Source organism: Microtus ochrogaster, chromosome 1, assembly GCF_000317375.1.
Source record: "Microtus ochrogaster isolate Prairie Vole_2 chromosome 1, MicOch1.0, whole genome shotgun sequence".
Lineage (NCBI taxonomy): Eukaryota > Metazoa > Chordata > Mammalia > Rodentia > Cricetidae > Microtus > Microtus ochrogaster.
In genome coordinates, this window is record NC_022009.1 from 91,288,713 (window position 1) to 91,304,585 (window position 15,873).

At 42.0% G+C, this 15,873-nt stretch overlaps 1 protein-coding gene across 6 annotated transcripts in view; it reads left to right on the top strand.

The window, feature by feature from the left end:
- The window catches only part of Tnik (TRAF2 and NCK interacting kinase), a 417,009-nt gene that overhangs the window by 238,905 nt on the left and 162,231 nt on the right, over window positions 1-15,873 (top strand). For all 6 annotated transcript variants that reach the window (XM_026782809.1, XM_026782806.1, XM_013347814.2 and 3 more), the window contains exon 3: window positions 3,746-3,802. In XM_026782809.1, coding sequence (XP_026638610.1) covers window positions 3,746-3,802 — 57 coding nt within the window. The remainder of the gene's footprint in view (window positions 1-3,745; window positions 3,803-15,873) is intronic.

A 15,873-nucleotide genomic window follows, 5' to 3' on the forward strand; every position in this document is an offset into this window, starting at 1 on the left:
GAGGGGGGGGGAGAGGGAGAGGGAGAGGGAGAGGGAGTCTGTGTGTGTGCCTGTGAAAGCCCGAGGTCATTGTTGCATATCACCCTCCATAGCTCTTCATGGTTTGTGACAGGGGGTCTTTCCCTCAGCGTGGAGTTCATTTATTCCATTTGTCTGGCTGCCCAACAACTGCAGGCACCCACCTGTCTTTGCCGTCCTCTAAACCCAGTGACAGGCTTAGACTTATGCCCGGCTGTGCCTGGTTTCCTCTGTGGGTGCCTGGATCCAATGCGCAGCTGTACCTGGTTTCCTTTGTGGGTGCCTGGGATCCAGTGTCTGCATTCGAACTCAGATCATTTTGTTAATGCCATAGGCTCCTGGCTTTCTGAAGCCCTTCCTCATCCATTCTTGGGCAGAGTTTTTCTACACCATATTCTTTAGCAGTAGGATTTTAGTTGTGTGTTTTTTTTTTCTAGATTTTAGTCGATTCGTTACCTTTTGTTACTGTGAAATATCTCAGAAGAAAAAAAATAGTTTATACTTTTATTCAGAAATGTCTCCGTTGTTTCAGACTAACTCTTTGTCTCCATTTAGAAGATTGTTTTCCTTTCATAGAAATTTAATTTTCTGTTTTTCATTGGACTTACAAATTAGATTCAAATTCAAATGATGTCTATATTTGTATTTTTAATTACTCTTAAGAGCAGCAAGAAATATTAAAGTTTTTGGTAGGAATGTGGAAATTTCACATCACTATTCCCCAGTGGTAGTGAGATCCGCCTGCTATCCTGGCTTCAGATTTTTAGAAAGTTAAAAAACAAGATCTATGTGAAGCAGAGATGAACAGATCAGTGTTTAACTTATGTGAAATATGATTTTTCTTAAAAAAATCTTGTAATTCAAGCATATAGCATTTGTGATATAGGGGCAGGAGGATTGTGAGTTCAAGGGCATCCTTGGCTATATAATGAATTCAAGTCCAGCCCGAGCTACCCAAAACTGTCTCAGAAAGAAAGCAAGGGGAGATGACTTCAGGAGCAAGGTCTGCCTCACAACAAGACCTGAGTTTTAATCAAAATGACTATAAAGCCAGCGCCCTCACAGTGAGATGGAAAGTAAAGACAGGAGACCACCGCAAGCCCAAGGGCCCACTAGCTTGGCATATGAAGAAATGACCAAAGAAGAGAGAGACCTTGTTTCAAACAAGGGAGAGAAGGTGAGGACCAGTGCCTGACTGAGATGGGTCACACACACACACACACACACACACACACAAACACACACCCATACACATACACATACACGCATGCATGCACACATATACATACACACATGAACACATATACAGACACACCATGCCACACATACACACACTCATACATATACACACATACATGCACACACATACATACACACATATATAGACACCAACATATACACATAGATGCCTGGATCCATCCATACATACATACACACACTCAGACACATGTACACACCATATGTATACATACACACAATGTTTAAGGAAACCAAACAAAAATCATTTTTGAATTTCAACAGTAAGATTTGTAACCCACGTTCTGGGTGGCAGAAATGGGATAGAGGATAATATGTCCTGATATAGGGGTCTCTCTGACTGTGAGACCTGAGCCTTATCCCTAAAAGAATAGGATTGTTTGTGTGCATTGTGGTGATGTTTTTATCAATTTACTCTCGATTTTATGATGCGGTTTCCTTGAAAAGTGCCTCAATCCCAACTGTACCTCAGACATTTAATGACCTTGAAGTCAGCTAACTCAGAACCATTGCCTGAAGGTCTGCCTTAATCTGGATGCTAACCAGCTTTGACACTCTCCAGCGATGTCAAAGGCAGCTCACGCTGAGCAGGGTCCTCCCTGGTCCTTGTGCTCCTTCCTGACCATCAGGGTTTGACAGCTCAGCAGCCTCCCTGCTCCAGTGTGAGGAAGCCTGAGGCCTGCTGTTCATTGTTCCGTTTGCAGACTCGTGTAAGCCCAACCTGCCATCCCAACGTGGCATCGGTCGGATCATGTGTCAGCTCTACCATAAACCCTTCCTTTTTAAAGTAGGGGTTATTTTATTGATTTCAAACCAAGACCTTGCCAGGGCCTTCTGTGGGAAATTTCTCAGAGATGGTTCTCCCCTCCATCCTCTGAAGAGTGGCTTTATTCTACCCCAGCTGCTGCTCTTTAATTAGATGTTGCGGTCCCCTGTACCAAATTATTCACTCCAAGAAGAGTCCGTGCTTCTGAAGGAGCTAAAGATCTCTTGCATAGTGTTTCTATGTAGAAAGACGTACCACGTTGGGAGAAAGGGATTCAGAGAGTGTCTAGACTTAGATGATCAACATCCTGAGCAGAGGACCATTAGGGTTGGTTTCAGGGTTGGTGCTGCATATGATGGCAGAGAGGAGAGAAAGGAAGTCGAGACCACAGGGAGAACGCTGATAAAACGTGCACCAAGCAAGGATGAAACTTCCTGCTCCGTGGTAGCACAGGGGTGAGGATTGACTGACAGGGAGAGGAGCGATAACTTTAATTAAATCTAGAAACAAGTAGATGCATCGCAGGATCAGGAAGGCAAAGACCTAGAAGACGGACTATTCCAGAGGCTAAAAATAATAGTGTTTGGAGAACTGCAAACAGTTGGGCCACAAGGTCAGAGCCGGTGGGACTCTATCAAGGTGCTTTGCACAAGGGAGGTCAGCTCTTGGGGAGCGCTGTTGGCCACCTGAAGGACTGCTTTGCCTCATTCAGAGAATTGTAACATAGATTGGTTGGATAATATCAAATCAACGCCCTGTGTCGGTCTATAGGTGCTCTTCTGACTTTCAGTTCTTCAGAGGAGAAACTTGTTTTAGATGTGGTTAACCGTCTTTGAAGCTAGCTGTGGGTCTCTTTCTGAAGACAGCACAGCATGACAATATTCTTCAGACCTCCGTGATGCTGACAGCTCTCTGGGACTCATCACCACAGCGCTGTAGCTGTTGTGGCTTCCTGTGAGCTTGGCTGTTCTAACTTGGAAGTTAGGAGTCCCCAGCCTTGGTGTCTAGTCCCAGTAGTACTGTTCCCCTCTGTCACTGTGGAAGCTAAATTTTCAGATGCTCTTGGGGATGATGAGTTGAAAGTCATAATTCCTATTTCCCTTTCCCCATCGCTGGGTGTTGGCTCTACACATTGACCACACCCAGCTGTTTCCCTTCCCCATCGCTGGGTGTTGGCTCTACACATTGACCACACCCAGCTGGCAGTGGCAGTCACAGCCAGTTGATGTTGTTGTTGTTTTCAGTCATGTTGATTGGCCCTAAAGCCTTGTGCATGCCGGACTAGTACTCTACCACTAAGCCCTATTCCCAGCCCAAAATGCAAAATGTTTTAAGAACTGAAAAAAAAAGTCTCTTAAGTTTCTTAAATTCTGAGATTTACTTGTCCCTTCCATCCAGGCTGGTCTCTACTTCTGCGTGAATCTGCCACTCACAAAGCCCTTATTGAGTACTTTTCATAGAAAGAAAACTGAATTGTCCAACATTTCCATTCATAATAGGACATAATAGGCAGTGTTTTAAAGAAATAATTAGTAACTAGAATTCGATCTTCAAAGCGTTTCTGCTGACTATCTGTTTTCGTCGGTCTGGTTTTAGCATGTTATAACATTGATCCAGGCATTAATCTTTACACGGTTGGAACAGAAAACTAACACACTCATCACAGCTCAATCTTTTGAAATTATGTTTTCTTTCTTCTTTCAGGGTCGCCATGTCAAAACAGGACAGCTTGCAGCCATTAAGGTTATGGACGTCACAGGGGTAAGGCATTTTTTTTTTTAATCACGTCATCTCATTAGCTATACAGTTGTAGCAAAGATGTGAGTGACAGGAAAAAATATTTGCCAGAAAAGCGATCTTTCTAAATATTTCAGAACCTTTCGCATTTGTGATTCATGTGAAGAAATAAGAACTGCAATAGCCAACTGAGCAGGCCAAGAATAAATCACTCCGACTAAATTCAGTACTACGCACTGCCTCAGGCGGTTAGACAAATGCTGTGTGCCAATAATTTACATAAACATAACCACGGACATTTGCACTTGAAGGAGAAGCAAGGATTCCAAAGTGTTAGAAGTATACCACTGAGATTACAAAGAAGAGATGGGGCTTTACTGTTTGCCTAAAGGGAAGATCTTGGAGAGTTGTAAAATTCTCATACTACATTTAAAAATGAACATTTTCTGAAATAAAATATTTTTGACCAAGTAATCACCCACACATTCCTATTTATTAGAGAGCAATTCTAACCCAAACTTGTGCGTGGATGATCAAAGAGATCTGATAGCCCTTTAGTCTTTGCACTAATCACAATCTATTGCTTTCCATTTTTTTGCTTGGTCTAATTTAAAATATTTTAATAACTTTTCAAGATTGTAGAATGGAAGTCAGATTTTAAAGGATTCATTGAACATCAAAAACATGTTAATAATATTCTCTTGTCCTGGGAACTCTTCTATGATGTCTCTCTTTTTATGTTGTACATAAAAGCTAAAAGACCAAAGTCTCCATTTGGTCAGAAGTAAAATACTGAATATAAGCAGTCATCAGTGAATGAGTCACACAGAGATATCAATAACCAAGAAACATATTTTAGAGAGAGAGAGAAAGGGTACACATTTTGTCTGCATGTTACCTGTAATGTCACAGGAGTCTGTTAACTCTGGTAATTATGAGTGTTGTAAGGCTCTCCAGAAAACCTATCACAATCTGTAAATATCACACATAGTATCAATTGTTTGTTTATTCCTTCTTCATTATTGATCTACTTTGCCCTCTAAATTATACTTTACAGTATAATAATTAATTATATATATTATAGTATAATAATTAATTATAATGATTAATAATAGGAAAATCTTGTTCTTGTATTTATTACCAGTGGAGCGACACCCTAAAATGTTTACTACTGGATGTGTGGTGTTGTGTTTTTTTTTACTGTTATTGGTACACTCAGTTTAGGTGTTGCGAACTAATTCAAATATTTGACCTCAATTGTTGATTACATCACCTGGCGTTGACTAAGAAATGCACATGGATTATTTCAATTAGCGGTATGCTCTGCCACTTGAAACAGAGGATTAAGCATGGTCAAAGGTGTCTTCTTTTTCATCATGTTGAAAAGAGTCAAGAGGCTGACAATTATGGTGGCTAGTGTTAATTGTAAATCTGATAACAATCTAGAATCTCTGGAGAGACAGGCCTCTGAGCATGCCTGTGGGGATTGTCTTGATTTGTTAGTTGAGATGAGAAGATCTGCCCACTCTGGGTGGCACCATTCCCCTGGCTGGGACTCTGGACTATGAAATAAAGAGAACTGCGCAGCAGCGTGAATTCATGACTTTCTGGCCCTGATTCTGGGCATCATGTGACCAGCTGCTCCACACTCCTGCCTCCTTTACTTTCCTGCCTTGGGCTGAACCATTAAACAATGACCTCAACTAAAGCCACCTCCCATAATTGCTTTTATCAAAGCAGCTGGGAGAGAAAGGAAGACAATAGTGTGGGGTGTTGGACAGCAGTGTGCCCACACAGGGTGGTTTATCCTTCTGGTCTGTCACTTTAACTCACAGCCTCCCTGCCTGTGAGAGACTCCATGGACTTTATCCATCAGTAAAAAATGAGGTGGCATTCTTCTTGAATGCCTAGCGATGTGTCTAGTTGAAAATACAGGTTCTGTGGAATGGGGCCCACTGGGCCTTACCCCGGACTGAGGATGGACAGTTGTGGCTTCTGGAGGAAGGGAGAGGGAGTTTCCTTGCGGAATGTGGCTCCTAATAGGTCAGCTGCACATCTGGAGGATGGCTCCACATCCAGGGGTACCCGGACAGCACAAATTACAAAGAGGACACAGAAGTAGGGGTAGGGATGGGGGAGGGAATATGGGAGGAGTTAAAAGAGAAATTGGGGAAAATATAATCAAAATGTGTTGTATAAAATTTTCAATAAATTAACTTCATTATTTTTTAAACGAAGGAAAACATAAAGGTCCTAAAGGGATCCAGAAGAAATAGGAGGGAAGATGTGTAGTCTGTATAAAATCTAAATACAGTGTAAACCTACAAGAAATCACCAGAAAAGAAAGAAAATATAGCTCCTAGAAGGTAGAAGTGAAGGAGTGCATATTGGAATAGTGAATTAGCAGGATATGACACAAAAATCAAAATCTGGTATAGTAAGCCTCTAATAATAGAGGCTATATATTTATAAATAAATATAAGCTTATAATATATACATAAGCCTTTTACAAAGCCCCACTACAAAATGAGTTAGATTTTGTTTAGCGGACCTGCTGTTGTCAATTGATTGAGTCACTTTTCTGCACACTAAGATGCTCGTTGTGTCTCAGTGACCAATGGCTGTCATGAGACCGAGGTGACCACACTGTGGATTAGGTTCTGTTGTGTGGCCGCTGAGTTTCACTGACATCATGGACGGGAACGCATAAAGTTACTTACTGATGTGAAAGTGGGACTTGGGGACAATGACCACCACTCTCCTAGCTCTTGCCTTTCCTGGGGAGGTTTTAAATTATTCCAGGAACCACGATTAGTGCTGCTGGGCCACCTTGCTTACAATAAAAGAAAATTGTCATTCAGTTATATAGCCTGGCATATGCACTTTCAGGCCATGGAATATCAGTAAGCTTTTTTCAGCTGGGTTTCTGTTGGCAAGTAAGCCCTTTGAAAAATTATTTGCTGCTAGACAGAGACTGCCATTCTGCATGTGTTGGGGTGCCAGCCCATTTCATACCACAGGCGTTTCATGGTATATGAGCTCGGTTCTCCTGGAGAACCCATTTTCAGAAGAGCTGGCTGCGTTTCTGTGATTTAGTCACAGCATTGACTCTTATTTAACCACTGACCCTCAACAAAGGCAGATGTGCTGTACAGCAGGAAATGGGTTCATTATTGCCCTGCTGTCTGAGGCAGGATCCAGTGAGCCTCGCATCATGTCCCTGCCCGTCACAGACAACGACAGCTCTTCCTCTGGGAAACTCTGGTATTCGCTTTAAGAGGCAATTGATTCCATTTCGCCACGCTGTCTTCTGTGTGTTATGGAGTCCAGTGCAAACGCTCCTCAACAATTGTTTAAATTGTGTTCATTATGACTGTTCTGATCAAAGCTGGGATGAGTTCGCGAAGATCATCTTTGTTGATTGTGTTCTGTGACCTTCTGCGAAGTGACTGCAGTTTATTGCAATGAAATTGATGAGGACACAAGCCTGAAATTAATTTTCAAATTTTTGATTTTATTCTATAAAGCTTCCACTTTTAGAAAAGAGTCCCAGAGTAGACCAAATGCAGAGCCCACACTCTTCCAGTTTTAGCACTTAAACGCCTCAAAATTTGCCAAATTGGCTTAAGAATTGCTGCTTACACTCTGTCTTGGTCTTCAGAGTCCTTTTAGGTTGCCTAAATCATTATGAAAATTTTCCCATTGTGAGAATTCCTTCACCGCTTCATCTGAATCTCCAATTTTCCGTGAAAGAGCTGGGAGGACCTAGTCCCATCTGAGCAGCCAGCGTGAGTGGCCCCTCAGTAGCTCTGTGGTGGCCACCATGCATGCAGATTCCCAGGCCTGCTGTAGAATCCTCTCTGTCTCTCCCCTTTAAGGAGCTCCTTAAGAGACACACTGGGGCGGGAGCGACAGCTCAGCAGTTAGGAGTAGAGAGTGCTCTTCCAGAGCGCCCGAGTGTGTTCCTGTGTTCACACTGTGGGCAACGCACAGCTGCCTAGAACATCAGTTCCGGGTGGGCTCCTGCTACTCACATACTCTACCCACATGTAGACACACATGCGTGCTTGTCATCAACAAGAATAGAAACAACTCTTTTCAAAAGAGAGAAAGACGCCACATTACCAAAGATGATGATGGGCTTTCCTTCCCTGGGATTTTGTAGATACTTTTTCTCTGGCCACCAGTGTGATGAGGCTGGGTTCCTTGATTGTAAATGTTCCCCATCTAAAGTGAAGGCTATTATTGGTGTAGATTAATCCCCTTATTGTGACAGCCTAAATTAAATCTAAGAAGTAATGACATAATAACAATTTATAAGCTTTCATCTTTATACTGACCAATCATGGTTGCATTAACTAAGGCATTTTGAGTTGTGGTACTATCCTCGTTCACACTAAAGGAAGCTGAAAAGTTAATTTACTAGCTTGTATACATTAAACACACACACACACACAAAACTCAACTAGGTCCAGAAAGCCATATGGTACAATGGGAGGTCTTTCTCTCGACTCTGTCTACTTTCTGCTCTAATTTCCTCATTAAATGAGCAAAAAGCCAGAGTGAATATGTACAGCCTCTTGGGTCAAGGCTCTCGGCCTCTGGTTCTTCTCAGTAAAACCTGGGCTGGATACCTGGCTTTGAAAGTACAATAGGGAAGGTTGATTCCTCAAAGGGAAGTTCTCCAGAGGATATCGTTACTACATTCATTTGACATATAAGGAATTGAAACTGTAAAACTTAAGTCAGTTACCCAAACTCAACAGATAATAAATGGCAGAGGGGGAATTTGAATCCAGGGCTTTGGGTGTACCCATTTCCAATGCCTATCATGTAGAATAGGAGGTGGAAAGGTAGCAGGGCATTTCATTCAGACTCAGGAGTTTCCTCCCTTAGGTGGGTGTATAGATGTCTCAAGCTTGGCTTGAGGCTTAGGTATGTAATGTGAAGTTCATGACACAAGTGACATCAATGAACTTGAGTTTAGTTAGTCTTGGTGAGAACTTCAGCATTTCAGACTTTGCACTGGAATTTTGTACTTGTATGTGGGACAGTAACCTGTCCCATGAGCTAACATGTTGTGCTCAAGTTAGTCAATATGTGTGACTGTCTTGTGCTCAGCCCTAGGTCCATCACCTGAGTTGCTGGATTGCTAGTCTCATTGTATATGAAAATATCCCTCTTTCCAAAGTTAAGCACCACAGTGGGATCCTAGAAAGATAGCAGGGCCGCATTCCAGAAATTGAGCACCAAGACCACCCACTCATGTGAGAAAGAATGAATTGCTGTATTCGGTGTCTGTACTGAGTGACTGACAGGGACACAACCTTCCAAAATCTTAATATTCCTCCACCTTCACAAGACTCAACACTTCAGCAGTAACTCCAGTCAAAGGGCCAACTCACTTTGAAGAAACATATAAAATATCGAGGGAGAATTCAAGAGAAAACTAGCTGGGTGAACAGGAAATGCCCCTCGATAAAATGACAGTTCTGAGAGTCACAGTAGGAGAAGGTCTTGGTTAGAAAAGAAAAGGAACTCAGAAGGGCACTCCCGTATATGGAACCACCTGCAAACCTAGAAATCCCCTTCTAAGGCTCCCCTGCAATAGAGATTCCTGGGAACCTCCTTTATAGGGTAGTTGAGGTAGATGTCTTTAGTAGGCAGAATAGTTCAATAAAGTACATCTTGAAAACTTTCAAAAGTGAAAAGATGGATAAATCCCTCTTTGTCTCCATTGTGTGCTTTCCCTTTGAGAATGTGTCCCATGATGTGACTTTGGGCTCGCACTGCAGCACCAACATGGGACGTTTCTCTACAAAGAAAGCTGAGCTGCCCACCACCCCATGCACATATCAGCATCCGCCCTCATCACTAGTAACAGACACCACCTTTGGTGGCTTGTGCATGGCCGGATCTCTGCACACATTCTTCCGTGTTGAGTGCATGGCTTATATTTGGAGCTTGCCACGTGTACGTGCGCACATGGTAGAAATAGCTTATAACAAAAAGAGAGGGAGGCAGAGTGACAGAGAGGGGGGTGCGAGCATGCAGTCATCCCTTGAGTCTAACACCTCCAAACTAAAAAAGAAAACCAACTCATTTTTAAAAACATTTCCCACGATGATTTGTGTTTGATGGTGCCTTTCATTTGTGGACCTCCAAGCAGTTCTTTCTCTTAACTCTGTAATGGTATTCACAAGTGTGCAGATGAGAAAATTGGTATATAGAAACTTCAAGTTTTGAGTCCATGATCAGGACTGTTCAGATCCAGGGTTCAGGAAAGTTCCTCACAGTAAATATGTGACTTTTATAGCTTCACGCCCCACCCCTGTGCTGCCAACACTCCACTGACTCCTATTCTGCCCCTCATCTTTTCTAGGCTCTCAAGTTTGTGGCTCTGTGAGTTCTTCATCGTGTAATTTCTTCAGCAGTGCTTTGGCTGTTTTCTTTTCTCCTTTTTTTATTGTTTTTTAATTTTTGGATTTTCAAGACAGGGTTTCTCTATGTAACAGCCCTAGTTGTTCTGAAACTAGCTCTTGTAGACCAAGCTGTCCTCGAACTCATGAAGATCCGTCTGCCTCTGCCTCCCAAGTACTGGGACTAAAGGTGTGCACCACTACCACCCGTCATGTTTTCCTAATGACTTGAATCTTTTGTGTTTCTCTTTATGAAGGTCCCCTCTCACTTAAAACCTACTGACTGGAAAGAGTTCTCCAGTTGGCGATAGGAACCACGTGCTGCCCCTCACTATAGCCAATCATAGATTGCTAGTGCAGAGCCTGGCGTGTGGTGGGGTCTCCCTAAAATAACACATAGGTGCAAATAGAATTGACCAGAGCAGAGAACTGGACCAGAGTGAAATCCAAGTTGCAGCTCACAAAAACATTGGTAGCTACTTTTCCTGACAACCAGAACCAAGCGGAGAAAATGATCAATGGCTGTGCTCCCACGGGTGGAAAAGGTCACTCACTTGTACTCCTGGAGCTGTTGGCTGAACTGCGGGTCTAAGATACAAGGCATCTCATTTCCAGTGGACGTCAGTCAAACGACTGAATGAATGGCATCATCGCAAGGGCTGAAAGAGAGACCTATGAGAAGAGAAAACCATACAAATGGTCAGTCTTGGCTGATCAGACATCTCCTAGCTGAGATATTTTAGGACGTGCTGGGCCTATTGCTTGTCTTCTCTATGCTACACCACTAACTGTAAATAATACAGCTCCTTTCATGTAGTTAGGCTGAGAATCAAACCTACTCATGTGCAAAGTGCTTTCTATGTAGAGCGTGGTGACATTTCTGTGTCTCTTGCAGACAGATATGTATCTTTTTCTCCATAGCACAATGACCCTCTTGGGAAGCAATATACAACACCCCATCTTCATAAAGGCCGTGGAAAACATGAATTTTTTTCTGTGAGAAAATGACTCCATTCCCAATCACATATACCATGCTTTCTCACCCTCTCCATCAGTGACATCACCACCATTTGATCTTTGAACTTAGCTCAAACGTGTGTTTCTTGGTGCCGTGAGAGCAGCTTCCACACAGCCTCAGGAAGGCATTCGTGTGTGTTTCTTGTGCTTTCTCTTTGTTTATTTTTGTTATATTTTTTGAAATTCTGGGTTTTGCCTGTTTGATTTCTGAAGAGAGATAAAGAAGGCATGGGACCGGAAGAATGAGGAGGTAGGAAGGATCTGGGAGGAGAGGAGGGAGTGAAAACCATATCAGAATATATTATATGAAAATTTTATTCTGATATAAACAAAGAAAAGCAACCCTTAAACTACTTAGTATGCATTAATTAAAATTGTACACTAAAAAAATGCCAGTCTCCTGTTTGGCTTGCTAGGTAGCTTCACTTGTACACCGAATACTGTTCTGTATGAAGACTTTATTGAAGTTTTCAAGCAAACACTTTAAAAACAACTTTGACTATTTGCAGCTATTTAAGAAAATGTAAATTTTCCTTCTATATTTGGATAGGAAACAAAACAAAAAGATAGTAACACACAAAGGGCAATGGGACTTTAAATTTCAGAAGTTTGAATTTTACATTTCTTTGTTGACATTGCTGTTGAGATAATTTTTTTTTTCATATAATATATTCTGATCATGGTTTCCTCTCTCCCTACGCCTCCCAGAACCCCCACCTCCCTACCTGCCCGACTCCTTACCATCTTTCTCTCATTTTAGGGAACAAGCAAGCAAATAAAAAGGAAACAAAATATAATTCAATAAAAATAAATTACTATTATTATTAAAAATAAGAATTCAATAAAATAAAAATATTAGCAAAGAGATAGCATAATATATACCTGCATGCACCCAATAAAAAACATAAAGTCAGAAACCATAATAGATAAACAAAAGAACAGCAGATGAAAAATTGCCAAAGCAGTATGAGAAAAATGCCTACAAAAATGCCATTGAATCCATTTTGTGCTATCATCTACTGCTGGCCAAGGGGCCTGTCCTTGAGTGTGGTTTATAGATCCAGTGAGACTCCATTGGGGAAAACTAAGTTTTCCTTTGCAATTCAGTTGGAGATAGTTCTTGGTTAAGGATGGAAGCCCATGTCTACCTCTCTTACTCAGCAATGGGGCCTCATCTGGCTTGAACCTGTGTAGGCCATGGAATGCTACCAGTCTCTGTGAATTTCTACATACATCAGTTTTATGTCTGGAAGGCCCTGTCAGCTGTGACTGGAAGACACTCTTTCCTTGATGTTGTCTATTAGCTTAGATGTTTTTTACGATCTTTCTACCTATTCTTTCACACAACTCCTCAAGCCCTGAGGGAAGGCATTTAGGGCTGAGTGTTCCAAGGTCTCTCTCTGCGCATTGTGCAATTGTGGGTCTCTATATTAGTCTCATCCACTGGAGTAGGAAGCTTCTCTGATGATGGCTGAGCGGGACACTGATCTGTGGCTGTAGCAGAATGTTGTTAGGAGTCACTGTATTTGCTATGTTCTTTAAGCAGACAGCAGTATTTAGTTTTCCCCTAGGTCTATCTAGTCTTAGGTTCCTGGCTACCCAACTGATGTCAGGCAAGGGTTCCATCTCCTGAAGTAGGGCTTAAATCCAGATAGTGGTTGGTTACTCCCACAAAATTTGTACCACTCTGGCTCAGGTGTGTCACACAGGGAGGTCAACATGGTAGATGGCAGGTTCTGTAGCTAAGTTAGTGGTAACCTTTCTTCTCTGGTAGCAGGGTGCATTTCAGTGTTATGAACACTTGTCAGCATGGGTGAAGACTCTAGGCACAGGCTTGACTTTGCAGAGTTCAGTAAGATATATAAACATTGTCTTTAGCAATAGGCCCTTACTAGCATTTAGTAGAGAGTAACCAATAGCCTCGGTGCTAGCATGAATTGTTTGGGGCTTTCCATGTGGTCCTTTTGTCCAATGACTCAACTAGATATACCTCATTTCTGGCACTGGCTGTTTTTCTTGGTGGTGAGAGACTTCTAGTTGGGGCATTGTCTTCTCTATTTGTCAGCTCTGCTTAAATTTTGCATTTTTCCACTTTATTAAAAATAGATAAAAATAGATTCTTTTCCTATACAACATATTCTGAATATAGTTTTCCCTTCCTCTACTTTTCCAAGTTCTGTCCACTTCTTCTCCCATCCACATCCACTCTTTCTCTGTCTCTTATTAGAAAAGAGTACGCTTCTAAGAGGTAACAATAAAACATAGCAAAATAAAACATAATAAGGTAAAACAAAACCATCATATCAAAGTGAGACAAGTTAAATTAAGAAAAGGGAAAGGGCCCCAAGGCAAGGCTCAAGAATGAGAGATCCACTTGTTCATACATTCAGGAATTCCATAAAAGCACCGAACTGAAAGCTATAAATATATATATGCAGAGGACCTGGTGTAGACCCATGCTGGTCCTGTGCCTGCCGCTTCAGTCTCTGTGGGTTCATATGAGCTTTGCTCAGGTGACTGAGCAGGCCTCTTTCTCCTGCTGTCCTCCATCTCTCTGCCTCTTATACTCTTTCTTTGTACCTCCTCTTTAAGGAGTTCCCTAAGCTCTGAGAATTGTGACTTGACAGAGACATCCCATTTAGACTTGAGTGTTTCAAGCTCTCTCTCTCCATACTGTCTCACTGTGGGTCTCTATATTCATTCCCATCTGTTGCAGGAGGATGCTTCTCTGATGATGACTGAATGAGGCACTGATCTATGAGTAGAGCAGGATATCATTAGGACTCATTTTATTGTTACTTTATAAAAGTAGTGTTTGGTTTATGCTAGGTCTTCTGTCTATCTAGTGTCTGGTTTTGGTTACCCATGCAGTGTTGGCTATGGGTTCCATCACATGGAGGTGGGCCTTATGTCAAATCAGACATTGACTTTATGCTACCATTGCCCCAGCATATTTTGCAGGCTGGATAGATTGTAGATCAAAAGTTTTGTGGCTGGGTTGGTGCTTACATTTCTCTTTTAGTAGCCTGCAGAGTACCTTCCTACACCAAAGGAACTTGGACATAGGATTGAAGGCTCTGTGTAGGCACCACCTTGACTTTTCCTGTTCAATGAGTTGTGTGGGTGTTGTCTTCAGCAATGGAACCTTGCTGTCAGTTGGTAGAGAGCAACTTATTCTATCAGTCACAGCCTGGTTGTTTAGGAATTTATGCATCCCTATAGACTTGGTACAGTTTTATTCTTATTCCATGGTTTGAGAGTTAGACATTGGGCAAATTATTTATTTTAGAGCACAAGACTATTAGATATTTTATTGGCTTCAGTTTAAAACCCCCATCTAAAGATACTCCAGCAGCATTTCCCTCTGATAGAAATACACAATATTAAAATCCCCCATCATTCCTTGTGATCTAAGTAAACAGTTTCGTATGTTAATAAGCTCTTTTCACTGGGGGAGCAAAGTCAGGTTTTCTCACTGAACTGAAGTATGTTTCTAAGCTTTTCCTCTTTGGTGCTTTGGTTTAGTCACTACCACAACTACCAATAATAAAAAAAAATGTTAACATGGCATAGATGTGCTCTGAGTATTAAAATAGTGCAATACAGCTCCTGGCACATAGCGAACATTACATAAATAACATAGCTGTGGCTACAGTTTAGACCCATAATCTTCTGCATGCTATTGGAGAAGGCTGGCCTCGGGGTTCTGCCAAAGCACATTTCTTAATATCCCGTTGGCCATACTAGTTACCTGCCGGGTTCGGCTTCAAGGAGAAGTTTAATGAACTCTTGATTGTGGGGAGGAGGAGCCAAATGTTATGTTCATTTCTTCTCAGTTTACCATGGTTACCATACACTGAGTAGATCCCTCTGATAAGAGGCCACGTGGTTTTTACATTAATAGGAAAGATATGGTCAAGTAAGCATTCATCACTTCTGAAGCAGCTTCAATAGTTCCTGTTCACATCCATAGCTGGAGATAACTGACACCAGGAGAGTTAAATAAATGCCATGCCTGAAGTTAACACAATGAATCAGGCTAGATTTTGAAGTCTTCTGTTTGAAGTGTTAGAGCTTTGTAAAGTACTGGACTCGGCTTGTTAGATTACCCTTTCCTTAAAGCGCAGACAACTTGGTGCTGTTATTCTATTTTCAGTATGATCCAGTAGCCATTAATTTTCCAGTGAGCTTGTCCCCTATGCTTATGGCTTAGGATGTAAGAATAGTTCATTTACACAGCAGAGCATGTTCCTCCAATTGAAACGGTTGAGTCTAAGGCTGAGGAGACAGTTCACTCAGTAGGGGGCTTATGTTGCAAGCATAAGACCCTGAGCTTATCCCCAGAACCCATGATAGTGTGGTAGCGTGTGCTTGTAATCCTAGCGCTGGAAGGTAGAACTAGGTAGATTCTTTGGTTTTGCTGAATATCCAGCTTAGACTGTTTGCCACAGTCCAGGTCAGTGAGAGACCTTATGTGAAGAACAAAAGGTGGGTGGAGTCTGTGGAATGGGACCCAAGGGTGTCCTCTGACCTCCACACAGACACAAATGTGTGCACTGGCACACACAAAACAAAGAGAAAAAACATAAGCCTTGTTGCATCTAGCTTTTGCCTCAATTGCTCTTTATCTCTTGAGGAGTCTTGTGCCTCCCTGCTCTC